Here is a 26429-nt window from a genome sequence, read left to right as displayed (position 1 = left end):
CTCCTCAGACAGCCTCGGGCTGCATGACAGCTCATCACCTCGCAGGTTTGTTGCTGTCACCATTGTTTTTTCTCTCCTACCAGTGCTTCAGAGAGATTTCTGCCTGGTTTGATGATTAAGAAAGCAAGGCTCTCCACAATGGGAATAACTTGGTTGAGCTCATGAGTGAAAGGCAAGAATGCAGAGATGCTGGCTAACAGCGACAGGCAGCTGTGATGCACTTTACAATGGTCTTTAGTCAGATTAAAAGGAAAAAAAATCATCAGTTAGAGTTGCTCAGCTGAGCCAAAGTGAAGCGGGAGTACAACAGACAGACCTAAGAGAGCAGCAGGCACAGCATGTGTCGCATTTCCAGGTGTAAGCACCCCAGTGCAGCAACAGCCCCAGCAATCAGCTTACAGGCAGCTCCTGGCTGTCTCATCTGGCTGCGGTAACCCACCAAGCACTTTGCAACAGCCCTTGAGACCATGCTGGGAGAACAGCTGAAACTCAAAGGTTTCATCACACCGGAGGTTCTCATTTTCACCACTGCCTCAAAAAACAGAAGAACTTCAGCAAACTGAAGTGTTGAAGGATTTGAGGCAAGAAAAGCCCCAGGGCCGGCTGGGAGAAGTGGCAGTGGGCTCAGCCCTTACAGCTCTGTGTGCACCTACAGCATAGATACAACCTGCTGTCAGCACAAGGGGCTTTGCTGGTTCCTGACCCCATCCAGGTGTGAGCACAGCGCAGTGCTCACCAACACAGACACTGTCCTGCTCCCAATTAGCTGCAGAGCCACTGCTGCTGGCTGCAGTGCTGTGCTGACTTCTCAAAACAACACAAAACCAATCACACATAAATCTCCGCCCTTCGTAGCTCCGCTCCCACATCATCAGTCCCAGCCAAGTTCCTGGGGCTCACAGCAAAACCTGCGGCCGTCAGATTTCATTTCTCCACACTCTCGCTGGCTATGGAAGAATATGATGTGCTTTTGTTTCCCTTCAGGCGCTGCGGGTGGATTCCAAGAGCTGGATTCTCGCAGCAGAGCTGACAAACAGCATTATTATTTCCAATTCGAGCATCTCAAGGTTGCTTTTTGGCTGGCTGACCAGCCTCGCAATGCTTATTATCTATAGACCGCTGCACCCTATTGCTTACTTTATCAATACCACATATTTGAATGCAACTATTTAAAGCGTGGTATTACAGCTGTGCTTTTATTTTGTTTGTTTTATTCGGTTGTTGCTTAACACAAAACATTCTGACATTTTAAGTCACATCCCACTAAGATAAACAAGTAACATATGTCCTGAATTCCAGCAGAAGCGATTCCCCAGCGGTGCTGCAGTAAGGTTGGAGCTGAGAGGATGGAAGATGCTCTGCACTGGGTTATTTCCAATGCACTCTAAGACAGACAGCCCTGAGAAACCAGTGCAGGTAGGAGGAAAGCCACCCAACCCTCTTCTCTCTGTACAAGCTGCCATGGTTCTCCATCCTCCCGCCTGCAATCTAATTGCATTGCAAACCTCTGCAGTGCTCTGAGCTGTTGTGATCTGGGGGCTCTGTTGCTGAAGATAAACGTGTGTGCATGCACATGTGCACAGATGTGGAGCAATCTGAAAAGGAGCTGCAAGAAACCCAAGGGAGAGGCAGAGCCCAATTTTTGGGAAGCCTGCACCTTTTGCAAGACCCCACTGACAGTGTTCTGGCCCAGCACAGCACTGCCTGGCTCTGCCAGCCTGACTCCATCTATTCACATCACTGCAGACAGATGAATGAGCACTGAACTGAGCCCTGCTCACATTAACAGCACCAGCTACCAACCCAACAATGTTGCTATACATCACAGCTAACAAAGCCCTAATGAAAACATGGAATTGTCATGCCTCATTCACAACTTTTTCCCCAAAGAGCTCCTCGCTGGTGCTGCTCTGCAGCTTTGTGCAGCTTTTCCTTTTTTTAATGGTGAATGTATCTGGTCTCGTATAACCGAGCGGGTTTTTAATGAGCGCACAGACAGGCCACAACTGAAGGCAGCTCCACAATTCCATCGCCAGAGCTTCAGCTCTGCGTTTGGCTATTCAGTCCCACCCTGGATGCCGTAGAATGACAGAATGGCTTGGGCTGGAAAGGACCTCAAGGATCAGCAAGTGCCAACTCTCTGTCGTAGGCAGGGCTGCCAGCTGCCAGATCAAGCACTGAGCTGCCAGATCAAGTACTATTCTGCCCCAAATCTGCAGAAGGCAGAGTGTGCAGTTGCCAAGCAAACCCTGAGCAGCATCCTTGGCCATTTGGAGGGGCATGCACTCAACAGGCAGCTCTTACAGCAGCACAGCTCGGTGACCAGATGGACTACAACATGTGCTGAGCACCGTCTGCCTGCAGAGTGCTGCAGGGCCATGGCCAGCGAGCAGTGCGTGCACAGAAATCAAAGCTCAGCTGCAAACACTTCCCAAGGACAGACAATAGAGCCTCTGGCACACTGTGGGAAAGGAATCACCAACCACCAGTCCAAGTCAGCATTTACAATGCCTGGTACGTGGCATCCACGGTCCAGATGCACACATAGCTCAGATGCAATCACATTCCCACCCTGCTGTAACATCTGTTCTCTTCTCATTAGCCTGGGCCATGCTTTGTAACAGAAGAAACTGAGATTCTCAAACGTCAGCATTTGACCAGAGGCGTTATGAAAAGCCACAGTTTTCACAAGTGGAGTTCATATGGAGTCAACCAATTACTTCTAATGATATCGGTCCCTGCTCAACACGCAGCTTTAGAAGAAGTTTCAAAGATTGGTTCAAGTTCCAGCACAGCCTGCTGCAGCACACGGCGCTGGGTTAGCACCGAGGATCCAGCAGGACAGGACTGAAACCCATCCACAAGCTGAATCAGCACAAGGACCTCAAAGCACGGCCTGGATAGAGGTCTAAGTGCAGAACTCTCTCTCAAGCCTTCCAAGTTTACTCTGCATCTCAGAATCTTTCTGTCATGTCCTCCTACCTTACCTACACCAGACAGGGGATGAATGGGAAGGGACCAGAGCAGGAAGATACACACACACAGAGCTGCACCCCATTGCAGCTTTAGGAATATTGAAGAAACAAGGCTTCTTTTGGAACACTGCAGGTCACAGCTGGAAGGGATGCTATCCGGGTAGCCACGCACCATCAGAATTCAATGACCAGTTCTTGGCTCCATTGGTTTGCAGACCCCAGTTCCTCCTCGCCGTCCAATGCAGAACACCCACACCCAAACACCACCAAGACACACCGCTGCAATGCACCTCCCTGCTGCACAAAGTGATTCCAAACCCTTTGAGCTCAGATAACACTGAGGCCTGAGCCATGATGCCAGCATCTCTGCACTCCCAGAGTCACATGGAGCATCCCTGAGATGGTGCCTCTGCTGTAGGATGGCCAGGGCTGCCCATTAGTACCCAAGAGAGGCTTCAGCAAAGGTCGTTAATGACTATCCATTTGGCCTCAAAGCAGTTTCAGAACTAGAGTAATTTCAGAAGAACTGAGCTCCGAGCAGTCTGAGCCAAGGATGAGCTAAAAACGTTTCTGCTGTCTGTGCTCTGCCTTACATGTCACACCTGGAGCAAGAGGATCCCTTGAACACAACTTCCACCTCCGCTTGTTTGCAGCAGCGGGTCGGTGTTTGTCTGCCACTGCTGCAAGAGAGCTGAGAACCACCACCTGGATGTCACTCTGAATGTTCCAACAGCTGTTAAGCTTCTCTGGATGTGTCGCTGTGGAAACAGCAGTCAGAAGCCAACACAGACACCAGGCTGTGGTCTACAATCAGATTACTGTATTTGTACCCATGAATCCTCCTTGCAGAGCAGTGCCTGAACTGTGTGAGCCATACAGCTAGAGTGCCTCATTACGACAAGTACAGGAATACCAAAGGCAAGGGGCTGTAAGGGAGCTGTGGGCTCAGTTTTAATCATGGTAATAGAAAGTACTGCCAGTGTCAGCATGGGGAGGTGATGGTCCTCACATGCGAGGACTCAACATCTGTTCTGGTGTATCTCCGCTCCTCCTGGTTTGGGGGAAATCACAGAGAAATTTGGGGGAAACCAGTGAAGAGCAAGTGTGTTCTGGTGAGCCTTCTTCTGGGACCGTCTCCTCCTCTCCAGTATCCAGGAAATGCTCTTTATTTATGGAGTGCTCATCACCATGGTTTCCGAGCACAATAAAGCTCTATCGCCCTTCATCCATCTGTGTTTCTGAGAATTCCTGGGCTGCAGGGAATTGCACGGGGCCGGCACAAAGGAACTGACTGTTCTGGGCTCTGCAGTCGGAGGGCTGTATCTTCCCCTTCCAACGGAGAGGAAGCGAGCAGGAAAAGTCCCTTTGTGACCCCTCAGCATAACAGAGCGCTGCGCCATGCACCGATCTGTGCCGTAACCTGGGGATGGGAGGGCACCCTGCTGACCCTGCACTGTGCAGCCCCAGGTGTGAGGGCAACAGCCAAAGATTCCTTGGTATTTCCATTCCAGCAAAACCCACCACTGAAACCAATGAGCGCTCATTGAGGACTTTCCCCAGCGGCAATGACTGCCAAAGCAGTAGGAACCAAAGTGTTGTCAGCTAAGGACAGTGCCTCAGCTGCCATACTCCCCATCAAAAGGCAGGGAACAATCAGCTGTGTTTCTCACCACGCACATTAGGAACAAACCTAGGAAAGGGATAAAGAAAACAAAGAAAGGCCAACCCCAAACCAAACAGCAGAAACCAAGCAAACCAGGAAAGCAGCACCACAGGGATCTCACTGGGAACAGAGATGAAAATAGGAGAAAAAGAAACTAGTTTTTTGTTAGGGTTTTTTTTTTTTTTTTTTTTTTTTTTTTTTTAAAGCAGTGTTTTTAAAAGAGTCCTATTGACATCTGCTTTGTAAATGTTCTGTCATTATTTATAACCTCAAGAGCACGGAATTGTCTCTGTACTTACAACCATGCTACTCCCATATTCTGGCTTTGTTAGCAAAGAGCCAGCAGCGCTTTTACTGCAGCTCTGGGAATAGAGATCTAACATTTCATACACAGTTTATTTAAAAGTGGACTAATTTAACATTCTTGATGGTTCCTTTTAGCACAACTGTTGCTAATTACCAGCTCCACAATGATTTGTCCATCTGGGAGCTGCAGCAGTTCCACAGCAGCATAAACACACCAAGATGGAAAGGATGGAGGGCAAAAGAGGAGAGGAGATCTTGCAGAGGAATGGGGGGGAGCAGGCTAAGGCAGGTGGAGTTGGTACCATAGGGCACTGTGAGGAGAGCAGTGTGCTCCTTGAAGAGCACAGAGAAGGAGCTGCAGCTCTCAGTGGTGCAAGCTTGGTTTTAGCAGCACGTGGATGGGCACCAGGCTTGTGGCACTGCAAGACAGTCCCATGGCAGCCTCCTCCCTAATCCTCCTCCTCCTAGGACATGATCCTGGCTTTGTTCAGGTGCTTCCGGGGCACCAACCAGCATTAAGCCAATGCACTCATCAGCCACAAGCATCCCAACCTCTGAGCATCCCAACCTCCCGCCCCAAGGAAGGGATGGGACAAATTCTGACCCCTCCTCCAAATGCCCTGCTCACTGTCAAAGCCTTGGAAGCTCATTTTCCTGAAAGAAAAAGAACAACTTTTAGGAAAGGAGACACATTCTTTTTGTGGTGTCACATCCTGTGTTCCCATCTCCCAGCCCAGTGCAGTGCTGGTGCAGTGGGAAAGGCAGCAGCTGTGTGCCACCCTGCCCAGCGCTTTGGGCTGCATGTGGCAAGGGGCTCGGAGGGTCCCCAGATCAATTCCACACAAATATTCTCAAGGCCTCAATGGAAGGCACTCCCCCTTCCTCCTGGGATCTGCAGTGCATCCACTTATACTTTCTGGGGGCTCTTTGGAGACCAAATGTTTGACCAGCTTTGCAAAACTCAAGGATAAAACGGTGTTATCAACACCATATCAGTGTCATTGGTTTGTACATATATATTTTTAATGAGTCATTTTCCTTCTGTGAAAAACAGATTCCTGCACGCAAACCTAAAACAAACCCCAGCAATCACATGGGATAGAAAGCAGTTTTGTTTGTTTATTGACTTCAGGGCTGTTAGCAGAACAGTCCCTTCGCTGGCAGCTGACATTTGTTAAATACCTCTCTACCCAATAAACTGCAATAGCCAAACAGTGGGTAATTGCTTGCCAACATAACCACTCCTGCTAAGCTCACCAGGACACAACCCATCACACTGGCAATTCTGCCCATCCCCATCACCTCACACAGTCAAAAAATAACTTCCAAACAGACACGGTAAGAGCATGCTGCACTGCAGGGATGGCTGAGCCCTGCAGCACACGGAGCTCAGCACACGTGGCAAGGCTGTAGTGGTGCTATGGAAAGGGGCACGCTTGCAATTTGGCACAATAGTGAGGGAAAAGCTCCCACCAGCCCACTGGTTTTCAGCAGCTCCTGCTCACCGCACAGCTCTCTGCACATCTGTCAGCATGAAGCTGGCGTTCTGACAGCCTTGTGGACCAGACTCATCCTCTCAGACATCTGCTGGCAGCGCCGTGCATGGAGCTCCCATAGAGTGGAAGCTGCTCCTGCATTACCCCATGTCCCATGCACCAGCCCAGCTCCATTGCAGATGTCAGCCACCACCCAGGGCTTCCCAGGTTAAAGATGAAACGTGTGCTTTCAAAGATAAACATATGCTTTGAAGCCACCTGAGATCCTCCAGCATGCTCGAAACCCCATTAGAGCACAGCTAACGTTCTGTGATGCAGATGTTTGCAGTCACTTGATAGACAGTGAAGAGCTACTTGACGATCTACAGCTAACAGATCAACAGAGCAACAGGTATGGGCATACACATGCAAACGGTTACCTGGAATGAACACAGAGCCTCAACTATTGTGGAAGAATTAAGGCCAAAGCTACCCAGTGGCACTACTTTGCACTAGTTCACTAGGCCTAAGGATGTAGAAATAAGGACTCCTGCAATTAACACCCTGGAAGGCAAGCAAAATTATGCAGAAACTACAATACGCCACAAATGCTGTTTGTTCTCTCCTTTACAAACAGAACTCTGCATATAACAATGATAAGAAGGAAAAGGTCCTTCTGCTCAGTGGTTAGGAAACAAGGAACACAGCAGGACTCACCATCTGGCCCCTCGCTGCCCTTACTCCTCTTGTTCCGGCGGACACGTCTGCCTTCTCCAACATGCAGCTTTTCTTCGGGGTGAAAGAAGTTCAGCAAGGCCAGCTGCAAGACAAGGACAAAGTTAAGGCTGCTGGCAGAGCCCAGGCATCCAACCGGGCAGGTACATCAATGCACAGCACAAGGTAGAGGATGAAGTTGGGCATTTCCCAACAGGGCTGAGCTGCACCAGAAGAGTTATTTCTGCTCCCTATTTGGTAATCCAGTAAAAACCACCTTGCTGCCCGCATCCAACATACGGATCATGGATGGTCGAGCTGGAAATAAACAAAAGCCCCAAACGCTGATGCAATCACTTTTAATTATCCTCTGCAAAACTTGCTCAATCCTGGAGCTCTCACCAATACTGTTCACTGCCAGTAAGTTTTCCTCTCTCGAGCTCCCTTCTGTAAGACTCATTAGCTACTGAGATTCAGAGGTCTTTAGGGACCTTTAAATCCAATTCGGCATACCACATCATTAACACTTTAAACCTAGAACAAGTACATCATTATAACACGGCTTTTGCCAAGATGGAAACATTTCCATGCAGCAAACTCCCATTGGTGGAGAACACTAATTGCCCTTGGAACCCTGTGATGATTAGCAGTGCTCAGCCTGGGAGCCCAGCAGCACAGCCACGGCAGCAGCCCATTGCTGGGGGCATTCTCCCATGTACTCCTGCTCCTTCAGAACAGGAGACTGCATGTCAAGGCATGGGGGTGTAAGCAACCTGGTCTAGATGGAGGCGTCCCTACCTATAGCAGGGGGGTTGGAACTGGGTGATCCCTTCCAACCAACAAATCCTGTGATTCTATAGCAGCCACCTCCTTCTGCCTGCACTGCACTGCTGGTGACATGGATGGGGTTTTCTTCCTCACACTGAAGGAACTCGGTTGCATGTACTGATTCATAACAACAACCCACAACAAAAGCACACATGCCCATCTAAGGAAAGAATGAAGAGGTTTCCAAAAGCAGCACCAAAGGTTATCAGCACAGAGAACAAAACCCAGTGCATCATAAGCAGCCTTTAAATAGCAGGGAAGAACCAACTCCTTTCACATATGAGCAGTTACAAGGACAGTGTATGAAGCTACAGGACATAAAAGCCTCTACCAAAGCCAGTTTGGTACCCCTGCTGCCCACACAGGGCTGTGTGCAGCACACCGTGCCCACCCAGCTACAAGAGCAAAGAAAAGAAAAACAGTGATTGTAAAACCCATTCAGAGCTTTCATTGCCCGACTCCTTCCCCCTCTTCTGTAAGCATGTGATCTCCAGGGAACAACACACAAAAGGGGACTGAAGGACAAGGAGGTGGAATAGCAAACCCTGCAGACCCCTCTCACCTCACTGTACAAAGTGAGTCTTAGGAAAATAACAGAACTTCTTGCTTATGGCAGTGATGGTAACCGCAGCAGCTGTGAGCAGTCTGAGAACAGTTCCAAGGAAAGAAAACTGTCTGACTGCAGCCCTCCACGCTTGGACTGCAAATGGACACAACTGGTGTGGGGAGAAAAAGGACATGCAGAGGAGCCTGGCCTAGGGACTGCTTCTGCAACATTTATTAATGCAAACAGCAGCACTGAGCCAATGGGAAGGGACATACAGGGGCTTAGAAAGGTTTTTCCTTGGGATGGAGGAGGAACACCAGCACTACTTTCAGGAGAGGGTCACATTGGACATTAGGAACAATTTCTTCTCCCTAGCGCAGTCAGGCTGTCCAGAGAGCAGTGGGGTCATCGTCCCAGCTCTGGGGATGTGGGCATGGACATAGTGGGGGGTGGTTGGGATCTGAAAGGGCTTTTTCCAGTGATGCTGTGATTGTATGGAGCTGTGCTCCCAGCAGTAGGCACAGGATGGCACAGCCAGAAAAGCTGCACCAAAAAAAGCTGCCCAGGGCAATGCCCCCCAACTGCCCCTACCTGGCCATAGAGGTCTCAGACACAGAACTCACACCCACACGGGTGGAAATAGCACTTGGGTCCAGCACAGCTGTGTGGGGCTGAAGAGCCAGGGATGCTCCTCCCATCCACCGCCCCTGAGATGTGACTAACAGCAGCACTGCAGCTCTCAGTCTGGCCGTTAGGCTGCACATTGCCTCGAGTTAACCTCACCTACCCTCTTGTTTTCCACTTGTCTCCAACAACAGAGGCTGTGCCAGCAGAACGTGCAGGTGTTTGCCACCCAGCTTGCAAAACACAGAGCAGCCAAGGGGACAGATGCAGGGAGAGACATCATCTCTGGGCAGAACACTCACTAGGACGGCGTCATAGCACAGATGTACTGCAAAGAACCCTTCCCACCATGAGCAATGAGGATCAAATAATAGAATATCCAGTGTTGGAAGGGACCCACAAGGATCAGAGTCCAACCCTTGGCTCCACACAGGACCACCCAAAAAACAGACCAAGGCAGCCCCGCAAACACACCTGCAGCCAAAGCAGCAGCAGCTCCTGCTGTACTTTCACTATAGCTATGCACAAAGCTGGAACAACCAGAACTCCCATCCTAAGGTCTTAAATTGCCAACACCGTGTAAACTCATTATGACTCCCTACGTTTAATCACAAAGATCTCTATAGGACATTGAAAGGTCAAACAGCAAAGAGAGGAAAACCCCCCAGGGGAAAACATACCTCAAAATAACCTGTGGAACAATAGCCCTAAGCATGCCTTGCCGCAATGAATCAGTTATACCTTGCTTTCTGTCAGCAGAATAAAGCAAACACAAAGGCGTGCACACAAAAGCACTTGGTTTGCTCTGCAGCAACATGCAGAACCTCTCTGGAAACACCAAACAATAACGTTCTGGAATGCCATGAGAACACAATAGGAATTACCAAAATAAGGTCGCCTGCAGTTACTCAGAAGCCAATCTGGTTTGTAAGAAGGGACTCTGCAAAAGGAAGAATAAAGACATTTTATTGTATATTATATATATATATGCATATATATATATAAATACATTTTAAAGGTACCATAAAATAGGAAGCTTTCTTCAGGATATGAGACCCAGATGGAGTGTAGTTAGGGCTGGATACACAAACTCCAAGCAATAAGAAAAAGAAAAGCAGTGCTGGGATATATAAACAATAGCAAAGGTTTGGGGATTTAATTGCACCCCTCTGCAACACCACGCAGCCTTTGGCAATGCAGCATGTCAGAACAAAGACCCGCTGGGCACCACGATCCAAAGGGTCAAACTGCTCCCAAGGGGGGAAGCTGTGACCACCCTACGTGGTTGTATGTGTGTTATATGCAGGCAGCACTGCAGGAGGAATGCCTTTCCCTGAGCAACGAGTGATGCAGCACAGCGCCAAAGTGCCCACCAGTCCCACGGCATCCTTCAGACCTACGACCCAACCCCACAGTCTCGCACGAGCAAGAAGGCACAAAGCTGTCCTCATCCTTATTACCAAACGCTGCCCTTCAAATTCAATTCACGCTTTCGTTCGCAGCTTTGCAGATCATCAGCGTGAGAGGACCAGGAGCCAAACGGAGCCCCTCGGAGCCGTTCCCTGCGAGCACTGCTGCTGCTTTTTGGCTCCGGAGGTCAGCAGGCAGAGCCTGCGGTTCCAGCAGCAGCAACTCCCTGAATCGCAGCCCATTGTCCTACATCAGGAATTCGCCCGTGGTGACACGTGGTGTCAAATCCAGAGATTATTTATTTTCAATCAGGCTGGAAAAAAAAACAACAAAACAACACAGAAGTTCGGGGAGAAGCTTCAACATATTTTCAGCCTTGTTTTTTTTTTTTTGGGTCATCGTGACTTGTTCTTATAAAAATGCAAGGAGCGAAAGAGTAAACAATTCGCATTTCAACATGACAAAACACGACAAGAATTTACACACGCCGCGTTTGTGAGCTGAGGATCTGAATGCGAAGTTCTGAAACGTGAGCTATGCTGGGAGCCAACGCCTGGGCACAGCAGCACCGAGCTGAGCTGCCATCAGCCCACAGCTGCACTCTGCACACTGAGTCGTGCTGGGGGGCTCAGATCCTTCCCTGTGGGGTCCCTGAGGGGCTCCCCATCCCTGGAGGTGCCCAAAGCTATGGCTGCATCCTTGGAAGCCTGAGAGCCACCAGCCCACTGCAGGGATGGGAATGAATAAATGAATGGGTTTTGGAGTCCCTTCCCAAGTCAGCCATTCTGCATGCCTTCTGCACTGTGTGCCTTCTGCACAAAGGCTCAACCATCAGCCTCCCACCCCCCCCCTCCCCCGAACTCTTCTCACCCTATTGCTCCATCTCTCAGCACTCCCTGCCATCCTTTCCCCCCCCACGGCAGCTGGATTCCTCATGCCAGCTATTCACACTGCAGCCTGAGGTCCCACAGGCACACAACAGTGGCTCTGAATTGATAGAGGAAAAAAGGCAAAGAAAAACACAATTCCCCCTCATTCTAATCGGCACATAAGTATCCTCACTGAGGTCATCAGACTGGACAGTCATCTTCAAATGCTTTTACCTCCCAGAGCCATGAGGCAAAGAAATTCTGCAGTCACCATTTCACAGAATCACAGAATAAGCAGGGACATTTCCTACACATTTTGAAAGGGGCCAGGAATTACAGAACAGCCTGGGTTGAAAAGGACCACAGTGCTCATCCAGTTCCAACCCCCTACTATGTGCAGGGTCACCAACCAGCAGCCCAGGCTGCCCAGAGCCACATCCAGCCTGGTCTTGAATGCCTGCAGGGATGGGGCATCTACAGCCTCCTTGGAGCTGCACTCTGCGATCCCTGTGGGTCCCTTCCACTTTGAGACACTCCATGACCTCTTCAGGAGATGAAAGCTCCAGAGATGCCACTGAGCTCAGACCAAATGATATGGGCATACTGTGCTGAATGAGGAATGGAGCACTTCTGCCCATAGCTGAGCAGCCTCACAGCTCAGCACTGCGCAATCACAGCTTTAAACAAGAACCCAGCGAGCCCTGCTCTTGGGTCTTCGAGGCACTGCAGTAATATAAAGTGATTAGACAACAATAAAAAAGGGAGGGAGCATATTTTCCTAAGATTTTATTGGTATTTTAACTTCATTACTTGGGAAAGCCGCTGTGTTTTTCAGTGCAGAGCATTCAGTCCAATTGCCAGTTATCAGTTCAAGCCTCGTTAACAACCAATGCGCACACACACAAATTAATGGTCATTAGAGGTTACAACGCAGCTCATAAACTCTCCTGCAGAGCTGAGCCAGGACTGCATAGCCTGACCCGTCTCCTCCTCAGGAAAGCACTTACTGCACAGTAAGGGGATCGTGTGGCAGGAACCTGCTTGGAGCAGATGGGTATCTCTCAAAGGGATCCCAATACCATTCAGCTTTATAGAATGGCTTAAGTTGTAGGGGACATTAAAGATCTTTTCAACTTCCATGGGCTGGCTGTCACCCACCAGAGCAGGCTGCCCAGGGCCACATCCAACCTGGCCTTGAATGCCTGCAGGGATGGGGCATCCACAGCTCTCTGAGCAGAAACAACCACAAGCATCCCTATCTTCAAAACAAAAGCACTTCCCCCTACACACTGCAGTGCTGGCTCGTGGTGCTTTCACAGCTATTTCAGCTCTGCACAGCTAATCAAGCAACTCCTGCACATCCCATAGCTGAGTTTAATGTGCAATGTCCCAAGTATTTATATTTCTACCATTAACTCATTTCTACTTTTCAAACACAGCTAAACTGCTTGCAGTTAATGGCACACTCACTTTACAGAAGAAAGAACAGATGAATGCCTTCTGTGTGACTCAGAGCTGCTCATCCACCCTGCCATGCTGCAGAACCCCTCAATGATGGCACAGTGGGGATGGAGCAGGGGAAGATGCTTCCATACCATGCACTGAACACCTCAGCCCAGCGGTTTGCATGTTAATCACAGACCACAGAGAGAGATTTCTTAGCAGCTTGCTTGAGATATTCCAGGCTGAACACCAGCAAGAGCAGCCTGCTAGACAGTGATGCCAACATTCATGCAGCCCTGGATGCAGAGGTAACACTGGGATCAGCAATGGGACTTGGCCTCTGCTGGCTTGGGGAAGAAGTCCAACCCTCCTCCTGTGATGGCTCCTTCTTGGACTGGGGGAATACAGCTATGACTGCTTGTCCATACCATCGGTTGTTTTTACACAGCTTCAGCTCAAAGGGAGACCAAAACCCATACAGAAGCCTCAACATTGTAACCACGAGCTCCACAGACACTGCTGAAGGGAACAGACCTTGAGAGCTGCCAAGAAACAGGCCCATGCCAGCCACAGAGAACTGTGGAGCCAGTGCTGGGAGTCTCAAGTCCTGCCCTTGGCTGGTGGTGAGGTGATGGTGGCTGTGACCATGAGCACTCCATCCCCACAGCGCCAGGAGCTGTTCTGGTTGGCATCTCCATCACTGCCTCTCGTGCTCAATGCAGGCTGGCCATGCACATGTGCTGATGCTCCAGCCCCACGGCACACTGCAATGGTTGGGCTCTTCAATTGACTGCACCTGTTGGCACGGGAAGGGAAAGCTAAAAACACAACCCAGATGTTGGGGGAGAATGAGGTCAAAGCTGAGTTTAACACCGTGCAGGAAGACACCTGTGCTGAATTTCTTAATGGTAGCGGCACTAAGAGGTTCCTGCTGCAGGCTCCCCTCTGCGGGAAGGCAGACCTGCAGAAACCCAACCCTGCTTTGGGAACACGCATGTAAAAGGACTGAGAAGTATCAGTGTCAGTGCAAGGTATGGGCCTTAAATCAGTTCCTTTCCTCTCCCAAGGAAATCAGATTTAGCTGTGAACCAGCGCCAGACAGAGATCTGTTGTCTATTAGCACGAATTCTCAGTTTTTCACATTTTAATTAGCCTTCATAGTCTTTTTCAGTCCCATTTTGAACCAGCTGGGCTGTGCCCCCCTCCATATGGAGGTCACAGTTTTTCCTCTTGCGTATCAATAGCAATGCTTTCCAGGCTGCAGAGCACAGAGCAGTGCCACCAACCCGACACCATGCAGACCTTCCCCATTCTGCCTTCCTCCAGCTGCACTCTGCTCCCATCTCCCCACCACCTGCAGCCCCAGCACAGCCTGGAGCCACATCAGCTCCTCACAAACTTTGGACACCTTCAATGCTTTGACACCATCCCTCCCCCCTACTTTGTTGCTCCGTAACAAAATAAAGACTTCCTGTTGGAGCTCATCTTGACTTTCAGCACAGGGGCTTTCAAATCCTATTTTCTAAATCTGGATGCTCAACCAGGCCTTTGGCCATGATTAATTCTATGACATTTCACTGGAAGGAGAGGCAGCAGAGAAGGAAACAGGAGGAGGATTTCAAGTAGTCCAAGCCAAACAGTATCACCATAAAAGAAAACCGAGCGCACTGTATGTGTGACTCCCACCAAACAGCCCAGCCAGGAGCAAAGCCAGCAGCAGGACAGCAGCTGGGGCTGCCATCAGTCTCAGTGGCACCATTGCCCATGCATTTCCAATGCACTGGGATGGCTGCAGAGCCACAAGTGCTGGCTGCTGCTACTGGCCCCCAAGGGGCACACAGCAGCTCAGCACATCCTTTCAATCCTTTATGAGACACCTATTTCAGTAGGGAAGGTGAACACCCACTCCCATGGGACCGCAGGGTATCATGGTGCGAGGCAGCAACTGCCAGTTTAATTCCATCAAATTAACCTGCTAAATAAATCATGCTTTGATGCCTAATTAGTCAGATCCATTGCAATTACTGTCAAAAGAGACTACAGCTGCATGCAAACACAACTGAGAGCTCTGAAAGTGCTCACTCTGCCATGGGGCACTGTAGTGCCAACAAAGTGAATCCCCCAGCACAAACTGCAGTGCTTTGGAAGCAAAAGGTCTCATGCTTTTGGCAGCTCTCACACTACAGGACCGAGGTTTGTGCATCACAGAGAGGAGGGGGAAAGCACTTCCCAGTGGGAAGATGCAGGGAGGATGACCAGTTGGAGGACAGAGGAGCACCCGGCACACACTCAGCTGGGGTATGGGACTGGGGAAGGGGAACATCCCTCGAGGCCCTGCTCTTGAAAGAAGAAAGCTCCAAGGTTCTCCTCAGCACACGGCACCTGGGAAACCAATTACCTCATTTCCAGATCAAGGCAATTCTTGCCAAAAATCCAAATGGAGCTGTGTTTGTTTGGTTTCCCCGGCTGCCTGAGCCCTGCTGGAAGGAGTGATGTCCTGGAGCACACCAGACCTCAAAACGAGGGGGAATCCAGCATCCCCTTAGCATGGCCCTTCGCCAACCTGAGGCCATGCTGTTGAGACCTTCTGGTTCAGGAGGGGTTGGGGTGGCTGAGGGCACCCAGGTGGTCACTGTGCCCTGCCCAGAGACACAGCCCTGTGCATGTATGGGATGGGAAAGGAAAGGAGATCTTGTATGACCCTATGGAACCCATGGGAAAAGAGCTAGGAATCCTTAGGGAACTTTAACTCATCCACACCTCAATTTTCCATACAATACGCAATCCATTATGATTCTGCGATGGTACACAGTTGGTCCCAGGCATCCACAATGTGCAGAAGCTGAGCCCCATGGCTGCCCTGTGCCTGCTGCGTAAGCCCCACCTGTATCTGTAAGCAGGAAAACATTTCCCATTCACTCTCCATATGAAGGCCAAGGAGTGCTGCAATCAGGAGAAAATAGCCTCTCGCAGCCCAGCAGCCTGGGCAGCAGCCACCAGAGCACTAGCTCAAGTGCAACTTGAAGCTAACAGAAGAACTGCATTCTCCTCTGAGCTAATAAAGCTCACGTACGAGGCTCAATCTCCGGCTGTGCGCAGGAGACGCAGCAAAGCTATACAAGAAAGGAGAGGCGTTGGTTCGTTCTGCTTTCTGCAAGCCAAGCCTTTCTGCTTCCAGCTTTGATGTGCTGAAACAGAGAGAGCATGCCTTCTAAAGAGGCGAGATGAGCAGCAGAAAGATGCTGTGCACAACGCATCGGCGCAGCTTTCACGACACCGGGGCTGCGGGACGTCAGGCCGGCCAGATGTTCCCATCTCGTGCGCCAGCCCAGCTGCGGCACAGCTGCCGGGAGCTGCTCCCAGGTCTGCACTTTGGGATGCAGACACACAGTGCCTTTGTAGGGTCCCGAGAGTTTGTCAAAGCTAATTTAGCTATCAGGGTGTGACGCTGGGCTTGCAAAGGGGCTTCTGCCTCCTTAGGAGCTGCTTTCTCCAGCACAGCAAAGTGAGGCATGGAAAGGTTAAGTGACTTTTTGAAAGTCAAAAAATAAAAGAAAAAAAAAAACAAATCAGGAAATAAAAATTTCACAAACACTGCCTGTGCCAAATTCCTCAAACTGCAACTAAACAGGCTCACATCAACTGCACGCTGGCTCTGAAAGCCTTCTGCGATAACACTTCCCCAGCTCAACCCCAGCACAGCACCCCTCGCATTGCTCCCTCCCAGGAAGCCTCATCCTGCTCTCTTTTTAACAATACATTTTATCATTCTGCTTTCTTCCTTTTTACCCAGCAAACTGCTGGGAAGCAGACGTGGTAGAAGCAAGTGCTGCTTTATCGGCGTGTGTTCTGGCAGCTGTGAGGCCTCCTAGATATCTAAACATATCTTTGTACCTATCCATACACACACACGGATGCATCTCATATATGTATACGTAGTCATGCACCTCAGTGTATATGCATGATATAGAGGTCTCATCCAGGCACTCCGCATGCCTTTGCTTAATGAGAAACACTGCTGCAGCAAAGAAAAATAGGAAAAAAAGCCCTCACTCTTGCAGCCAGGGAGCATTTTCCTGCTTTTCTGGGTGAGACCAACAGCTCCATGGCTTGGGGCTGAGTGTAAGAAAAGTTACTGTGTAAAGACAGGATTTTGTAACTGCTCCCAGTGTCATCCCAGGTCACCTCCTGGCCACGGTGGGGACGTGGAATGGAGCAGAGCCCCAGGCAACATGCAGCCCCACCTGCAGCGGGGACAGCCCGCAGCCCCACACCCCCCCAGCATGGCCATGGGTGGGCAACCTGAGCTGAGGGGGTCCCAGAGACCTTAAGGGGCTGGAAACTGAAGGAGGATGGAAACTGTTTACTTTTTGCCAGGAAAAAGTATCAAATGTATCCTCACAGGGTGTTTTTGGTTGTTGTTTGGTGTTTTGTTGTTTTTTTTTTTTTTCAGGCAGCTTTGCTTGGGTTTGTTTGTTTCTGAAACTGGCTTTCCAAATCATCCTAAACAGACAAACAAAGAGGGACGGCACACTGACCAGATACTGAAACAAAGGAACATTCTGCTGAGCAGGTTTAACTCCAAGCTCAGCCTGCCAGAGCCTTTATTTTGCCCTGGCACACATCAGACAGCACCCAGCACAGGTGGGGCGCTCCCTGGTCACAGCACCATCCCTGCAGCATCAGCTGGGCAGCACCCTGGGCAGCCAGCCTGCTTACACGCACTGCACTGTCAGATGATCTCCGTGCCATGAGGTTTTATTCCCTCGACCCCTTGGAGCAGCCAGACTGGGAAAGGCTCCCAAATGAAAGGAATGTTTTACCAGAATTGTACATAAACGACCAGCAGAGGAGGCGAGATGCTGCTGGGAACTACAAAAGGCCACTGAAAAGACAGATAAAGCAGAAGAAAGATGTTTCAGACAGTTGTGCTGGGATGTGACCCCACACCCACTGGGAAGGACCCAATGCAGCCCAAAGTGTGCATTTACCACTTTGAAGGAAGCAGAGCAGAAAGACTCTGCCTCCAGAAAATGAAATCCCAGCTCCAGCAACACTAGATACAAAGTGAAAACTGCACTCAAGCCAGCAATGGGGTTTGCTGCGTGTGCTGACCTTTGCGGGAGGTTAGGGGGTGTTGGGTGGGTTCTTCTGTGGGGCCAACCCAAGGACATGAGATGTTCAACTCTCAAGCACTACATGCGTACCTGGGGAAACCCACAACAGACATCCAAGACAGCAGAAACCTGAGGCGTTGCATTGGGCAATCAGAACTATTTGGGACATCACTGGGACATGTAAGCCCAAATGCACATGCTAAGATCTTCAGAATCTGGAGCAAACACTTCTGGTGTTATCAGTAACATGAAGATCTGACACTGAATATCCAAACAGACACACTCAGTCTGCATTACACCATAAGATTTAGTTCTTAGCACAGTTTTCCCCTCAAAATCCCCCTTTCTCACATCATTTTGGTTCCACATAGTCACATTGCAACAACCTAAGTCCTTAATAAGCAACATCCCCTGCCAGCAGGAGGCTCTCAGGAGCTTCTCCCTGGCAGCAGGGGCAGAGCAAGGCAGATACCTGGCTCAAATGCTTGGGCCCCAGCAGTCATTCTCTCCGCTCCTCATCCTGCAGCTGCTGTTAGAGCAGGGACTGCTGGGCAGCTCCACCTGCTGCAGGTCCGGTGTGATCTACATGTTGGTATTAGCCCTTGTTCCTGGCCCTCCTCAGCATCTCTTGCACATAGAGAGCAATTTGCATCTGCTTGAGACTTCTTTTTGTTGTTCTTTTTGCATTAGCAAACTGAAGAACTGTTGTGTGGAGACGGACGCCCAAGCAGTGTGAGAAATGAGCCTCTTGTGCTAGATCTCATTGTCCTCACTCCAAAGAAAGAAAAACCCACAGAGTAGCAAAGAATAGAAACTAACCAGAAAAGAGCCTCATAAAACAGATTGTTTTGGAGTGGCATCAATATTTATATTTGTTGGCAGCTATGGCAGCAATAGCTACACCTCCAGGAGGCTCATCCTGAACCACCTTCTCCCACAGGTTCACCTGGGGGGCTGTGCCCAACAAGGAACTCAGCCTGGCATTGCCCTACCTGTTAGTTAAGAGTCCACTGACTTTTCTTGGGATTTTATAACCCAAGCATGTTGGAAACATGTTTTTCACACAGAGGGTGGTGACGCACTGGAACAGGTTGCCCAAGGAGGCTGTGGATGGCCCATCCCTGCAGGCATTCGAGGCCAGGCTGGATGTGGCTCTGGGCAACCTGGTCTGGTGGTTGGTGACCCTGCACATAGCAGGGGGTTGGAACTGGATGAGCATTGTGGTCCTTTTCAACCCAAGCCATTCTATGATTCTATGTTCTATGAAAAGCTGTATCTGTTAGCACAGCCCTAAAGAGCTGACTGCTTGTGGTACAAAACAACACGCACCAAGAAACAGTCAGACCACACTATGGGTTTGTAAGTACTTCCCATTAATCAGAATAAGCAAAAAAATGACATTAAATACTGTTATAATTACCAGAGAGGACAATAAAGGCACTTGAAAACTTTGAAAAATCAGCTTAAAGCAAATAAGGAGAAGGAAGGCAATAACTTCAGCTGCTCAGGATGAGTTTTGTCCCTGCTCCAGTGCCTCCTCTTGAAATCAATAAGGAGAAGGAAGGCACAGGAGCCTCATGATCCAGGGACCTTCTGCAGCTGCAGTACACTCCCCTGGGCAGCAGCTCCCAGCAGTGGGCTGCTGACAGCTCTGTAAGCGCCAAGGCTGTGAGGCAGCACTCAGTCCCTCCTGCTCATCTTCCTCCCCAGAATCCCACAACATCCATCTTCCAAAGACACTCAGAACAAGCAGTGAAGTACTCAACAAAGTAAACATTTACCCAGACGGGGGTTAACCTCTGCCAAGTGTAACTGTGCTTCTTCTCATGAACTCAGCACGTCAACACCTCACTGCCGAGCTCAGCCAACACTTAATTTGAATCACATCCCTCAGAAGTAAGAGACCTACAGGTGCCCTGTGCAAGAATGGGGTCACTGAGTAGTTACAAGGGCAGCTTTAACACACAGGGACACCTCTGGATGCTCAGGAGTCCAAACACAACCTAACCCAGATGTCAGGAGGCACAAGAGCTCTGCAATGCTGGACACAAACAGCTCACCATTGCTGGTCACCAAGAGGAGCACTTCTGCTGTAGAAGGTACAGCTACATCAGAATGGCACGGTGAGTTCTGGCCCAGTGATGGTACAGAGCCCCATGTTCCCATGGATAGGCAAAGCAAGCTGTGGGTGCTGAGCCATAGCTGTACCCCACAGCAGCTGCAGGGAGGGTCCTGCAGTGACCTCTGGGGTGGAGGAAAGAAGCAAAAAAAGAACATCTGAAAGGGATGAAGCATGTGCTGCATCCCAGCAGCACAAACATACAACCAAAACAATGTCAGCTAACTGCTGAGACACCCAGCACACCCAGAGGCTCAGACCAGCCCACACCTCCAGAACTCACCCCACTTCTGGGATGCTGTCAGTTTTCCATTAACAAAGAGAGAAGGGATTTATAAAACAGCTGTTTCTGTGCAGACTCGATACCCAGCAGCATGTCCCAACACCTACCCCTTTGGTCTCAGCTTATCGGTTCATCCACACGCCCTTCTGTGGCTCTCTGTCAAACACCTGAGCGTTGACACATCCTGTTCTGCAGAATTATGCAAAATGGAAAGCCACAAAGGTTGGGCTGCACATGTTTCTGTGGATTAGCTGCTCTCCTCCTAGCCAGGAGCAGCTTGTAATTCCCTTCTGTGAGCATTAAGCAGAAGGCCAAATGAAAGGCAGCAACAGTTGAAAGCAGCACAGCAAACTGTTGCTGCTCTTGTCCTGTGACTGAGGGGGATGCACAGAGCTTCTCAATTTGGAAATGCTTAGCTTGGAGTGAAAGAGCAAGCAACCTCATTTCACTCCTGGATAACAGAAGGAGCAGAAGGCAATGATGGGAGCTGCTCTTTCACTGTGCTCTAATTCAGCACTGCCAAGCCTGGTCCAAAGCACTTCCCCAGTCCTGCACTGGGACACAGACACGCTCTTTCACTTCCAGCACTTCTTCATACTGTTAACACCAGATCTTCTCTTTAAAGAGAGGTAATTTGCTAGCAAGCAGGTTTCCAGATGCATCATTACCCGATAGTGGAATCTTCCCATTAAGGCAGTGGGGGAAGCGCTGTGCACCAAGGACAGCCCTGCTGGTCTGAGGAGGAGGAGGGTTGCAAGAAAAAGCCACCACCTGCAGCTTAGCCATGCACGAAGAGCTGCCTGCCTCACTGCAGGCACTGCTGGGGCATTTGGCACAAGAGGGTACCATGATCCCCCTCTGCTTCTCAAAAAGCTGTCAGGTTTGAGGTCTCCCATCCACATGCATGGTCAGCTTGTAAAGAGCGAACACCCTGAAGGGCTGTTCTGCTCCCCATCTACCCAGACACACAGCAGTGCATGTGCTCTGTATGGTGGCTGCAGAAGATGCTATGTGATCCGTGTGAGGCTGCCTGAGGTCCAAAGATTGCAGCCCAATGCCTGAGCCAAAACAACGGCAAAAGAGAGCAACATAGAAACTTCCCCAAAAGCCAAGCGAACCACCAGCAGGACCTGACCAAAGCCCTCCCAGAGTTCAGGACTCCCAACAGCAGTGCTGCTAAATGAAGTCTGAGCACCTCACTGTGAACACAGAGCTCTGATGTACTACATCAGCTGGTCTTGTGACCCAAACCTGCAGTTCAGAGTTTTTGAGACTCCCTGAAACTTGATGATCAAGCTTGCACTTCCCCCAATCCCACAGCTCTCTTTAGATTCAGAGGCTGAAACATCAAAATCCAGAACATGGCTCTGAAAAACAAAATCAAACCCAACCAGCTGAAAAAAAAAAAGCTCTAATTGCTCCTCACAATGAGCACATAGGGCATTACAGATCCATCTTCACACTGAGAAAGGTACCATGCTGCCTGGCAGAATGACAGCCCACCCCTCCTTCCTACTTACCCCATTGAAACCACTTGTTCCAAAGCAATCTTTACTTTCTGTAGCTCCATTATCCAGAGCTTCTATATTTCCCAGGTGAGGCAGGTGTAATGCTAAAATGAGATTATAACAGCAGGGTGGCAAAGTCTTTGGCTATTGTAAATGAGAATGCGCCCAAATGCAGCAGCCACAGATATAGAAATGAAGGAAAGGAACTACTTACCTTTGGAAGGGCTCAAGTAGGCAGGGATCTCCAGCAAGAGATGCCCTCACTTCCACTGCCAACCCTTAAATGAAGGCTGGGAAGGGGTGGATCCTGGCTCTATCCCTTCCAGTCACTCAGGCACATTGCATGCACCTGAGCTCCCCTGGGCTGGCCCTGCCTTCCCACCAGGTGCTCCATCACTGCTTCAGGCTCTGAATTAGCATTGCCACTACAGCAGGAGGGCTCTGTCACTTGAGTAAATCACAGACTGGGGAGTGATGCAACTAATGCTCTGAGCAGCATTACTACAGTGCACACATGGGCTGGAGATGTGCTCAGCCAGCACAGAGTCACACAGGGTGCAAGAGAATTTAATCTGGAGAAAGAGCGGCACATAAACACAGTACCTATGCAAGCAGAGAACTGTGGAGAGAAAAAAGAAGACAGGTTGCAGACAGGCTGGCAGGGTTTGAAAGAGCTTTTGTATGAGCTGACAGTCTGCTCAGATGAACATAGATAACACACCTACACTTGGGCTTTTAAAGAGCTGCTGCTTGGGAAACAGCAAGAAGCAGAGCAGCAGTGCAAGAGGGCCCTGATAATGAAAATTCTGCACATGTAGAGAAGTGACAGTGCTCCCACCTGCAGTGCTTAGCAGGACATGAGGCCAGGGCTGCAGGTCCAAGGGATGCTGCAAACTCCCAGTAGCATCCAGGGCTACCAAACTGCCACAGAGGCAGAGCAGCCTCAGAGCTTTATCAGTGTCATGATTCCCATCCTAACCACACATGAGTTGTTGACACAAACCTCACCTTTCCCTCCTTGTAGAGCATAGGGTATAAACCCACTGCCAAACCCACTCCTGCAGCAACACATCACACAGCAGGCCTTGAACACACACTGCCAGGTCACAATCACAGACCCACTGAGTCCTTCAGGATAAAGAAGCCATCTCCAAACCCACTCAGCCCACCACCCCTATCACTACATCCCTCAGTGCTGCATCCCTGCAGCACTGCCGGGTGACCCCACTGTTCCCTGGGCAGCTGGTGCTGATGTCTGATCACTCTTCTGGAGCAGGAATTGCTCCTATCACCCAACCTGGCTGTGTTTCCCCACTGCTGCAAATTCTCCTCCAAAAGCAAACCCTCAGTGCAACTCAACCCCTCGGAGGACTCCAAGACAGCACCACGCTTCAACTTTTAATTGGATTTGGACTAGCAGACAGCCCCAAAGGAGCACACACCATCCCATGGTCCCATGGCAGCACACGGACAGCTGACGGCCTCATCCCATACACACAAATCAGCTTCAACCATGCAAACTGCAGCCATATAACAACAAAAAAACAATTCAAAACAACAGAAGAGAATCTCAAATGACCAAAAGACCATTTTCCTGCATTATAATTTTTGCCCACCATATAAATCAGGGCATAAACATGTTGGTTGGATGACTCCATTAACAGACCTCTCTGGGTCCAAAGCCACCTCTGCCATGTGTTTTTTTCATTACATCCCTCAATCTGAGCAGAGAGTGCTTCATAAATTTAATTAGACCTAATCACTTTCATGCCAAAGGAGAAAAGCGAACCAAAGGTTTATATGCTAATACTATTGCTTGCAATGCCTGTAAATTTAATTTCTATCTGTGCTTTTGTTTAAACATTTTACAGCGTTAATTACAACAAGCGATGCAAATTAGTTTTCCAGTGTAATAAAAAACCTGTTGTGACGGGCAGTAAATAGCCCTGAGCCATAAACTCTTTGGGATGCTGCAGAAGTGCGTGCTCTGACTCACAGGTTCAGATCAGAATCCTCACCCCGAAGGCAGAGCTCCCAATTGCATCTGTGAGTGCTGTGACGCACAGCACCGCATTCTTTCCAAAGGAAGATCCTAGGGCAAAGCAAAGTCTGAAGTGGCAGAAATGAGAGCTGAGGACCAAAACATCTGAGCACTGCAGGGCTTCAGCTGAGCTGTTACAGACAGGTACCTGTGACCACTGAAATTCTGAGCTCGGTGCAAATAAATGATCTCTTTGTTCCAGTGATGGACATCCTGCAAGCCACACAACCCCCATCTTTCACAGGGGGTGCCAAACAGCACCTATGGGACAAGCTCAGCACCTCGGTGGCCACATGGCTGCATGCTGCATCCCACCCTGACTGCTCACCGGGCTCCAGCTCCTACATGGGATTTGCAGGATGTCTGCTCCATCCTTCCTTGTGATTCAAAAGCAAGAGGAAGCTCAGCTGCCAACACACTTGCAACCCTGATATCCCACTACACATGTACAGGGAAGCTGATGGCTTCCAGTGAGGCACAGGTGATGGCTGCTCTCATCTGCTGATGTTTCCTCCTGCCCATGACCACAGCACATCACTCAAGAGCTTTTCCTGTCCCATCCTGCAGAATGGGATCAGCTCCAGCCCTCCCAGCACAGCCTACAGAACAGGGATAATACAGCCTCAGCCAGAGAACAGTCCCTTGGTTGTGGATGGCTTCCCCAGAAGATGAACATGGGGACCTTCCATTGCCTTGCTGATGGCTCCTAGGAGCCATGTACCAGTGAGAACCTCTAAAATCTGTTTCTGCTGCATGGAGCTACAAAGGCTGTGTTTGAAGTACCAGCTTGACAAGAACGCTGAGCTTCAAACAGCTACCTCTTGATCCTAAGGGGTGCAAATGATAGTGACTTAGTGACTTCATAAGTTAATATATGGATTTAAAAGCAAAGCAGGCAGTCAGGTGTTTTCTCTGCATTTGGCCTTCCATCCCTTGTCTATAGGCAGGAACAGCCAGCCAGATTCACAGAGCAGGCACATAGCTGGGAGATGTGGCATGGCTTCACAGCACGTTGGACTGTGTTTCAAGTGATCTGGTTTCAAAACACTGGCATAGTTACAAACCCCTGGTACAGCCTTGGGCATGTGGGGCTTCTCCACATCTATGTCACCTGCTGACAAATGGGGTAAAGCTTTCCCAAACCCAACACAGTCCTCTGGTCCCACAGAGCATCTGCAGAGATTATGTCCATCCGCACCACATCAGGGTCCAACACCAAAAGTGAAGCTGAATTTGCAGCTAACAATAAAGAGTTCTGACCAGATTCTTTGCGTATACAAAGTAATTAGGACATGCAAGAAAGAGGAATAATCCAAATTGGAGAAGAGACACCAGGGGAAAAAAAAAAAAAAAATCAATGTTCAAAAGCAAAGTGACACAGAAGAAAAAGCAGAGTTTGGCTTTGTGCAGTTGCAGGGGCACTGTGAAGGGATGAAGAAGGCTGGACACAAACCAAGTGATGCCTCTATCTCATGGTTCTGGAAACATAAGTCTCATTTATTCTTCCTGGAAAAGTATGAGCAACGGGAGAGAGGGCTGGCAGGTTTGCTCTATTAGAAGAGAATGGCACAACACAGTCGAGAAGGAATTTTCCATTCAGAATTAATTTGTTTTCATTAACACCCAATTCCATTGCTTGCTATTAGAAGAAAAGCTCTTTTGTTAAAACTTATAGGGGCTGAAAAGGCCAATGAAGGGCTGAAAATGCTCCTCCCAGTAACAGTGGATTTGCTACGTGAGATTTCCCCGCAGAAATAAGTAATATCAGGCTTCGTGTTCCTGGTATTTCCAAGGTAAGAAAGTAGGAAGGACACTTGGAAACAGAGTTTGGTCTCTTTCCTCCACAAATAGCTCTGTTCTTTCAATTTCATGGCCTCATGCATTTCATCTCCTGCTCTACAACCCAAGCACAGTGGTGAAGGTCAACTCCGGAAGGTTGGGGAGGAAGGTCTGAGAAACAAATGGAAGTTCAGCACAGGAATTCCTGACACCTCAGGGAAAGCTGCAACCAGGAAGGGGCAGGTGTCCCCACCAATAGGCTCCTTCTGTAATTGGGGACAGCAACCAGCATGTAAAATGATGAGCATCACCCAACTATGGTGCAGGAGCAAAGAATGAAGCAGAGCAAAATCGCCCTGGAAATGAACAGAAAGAAGATTCTGTCCTTCCCTACAAGGAACCCTCCAAAAAGCCAAATAAAACGGATATGCTGGGATAGCCCAAAAGATAAAGAAAAAAGTAAATGCCACTCATCAGGATGAGCCACTCTGCATTGTAATTTATCTTCAGATTTGATGGAAAACTCTGGGAAACCCAGAATTAATTCCATACATTCACTCGTGATAAAGACATTTCAGCAAGCAGAGCATTTCAGAGGGGAACATTGTGCAGAACTGAAGGACAGGGCTCTACAACACTGCAGAGAGTCCCAGGCATGGCATGGCCACCAGCTTGGCCACTTTCAGGTGCCGTGAGGTTCTCTTATGGGAGAAACCAGCAAATGCTAT

General features: G+C 49.4%; 1 protein-coding gene across 5 annotated transcripts in view; it reads right to left on the bottom strand.

Annotated features, from left to right (window-relative positions):
• The window catches only part of EDA (ectodysplasin A), a 56996-nt gene that overhangs the window by 16726 nt on the left and 13841 nt on the right, over nt 1-26429 (bottom strand). For all 5 annotated transcript variants that reach the window (XM_072336121.1, XM_072336123.1, XM_072336126.1 and 2 more), the window contains exon 2: nt 7137-7239. In XM_072336121.1, the coding sequence (XP_072192222.1) occupies nt 7137-7239 (103 nt within the window). The remainder of the gene's footprint in view (nt 1-7136; nt 7240-26429) is intronic.

The sequence above is a fragment of the Excalfactoria chinensis genome, chromosome 4 (genome assembly GCF_039878825.1).
Source record: "Excalfactoria chinensis isolate bCotChi1 chromosome 4, bCotChi1.hap2, whole genome shotgun sequence".
In the NCBI taxonomy this organism is placed as follows: domain Eukaryota; kingdom Metazoa; phylum Chordata; class Aves; order Galliformes; family Phasianidae; genus Excalfactoria; species Excalfactoria chinensis.
This window is presented reverse-complemented; position numbering and strand designations above follow the sequence as displayed.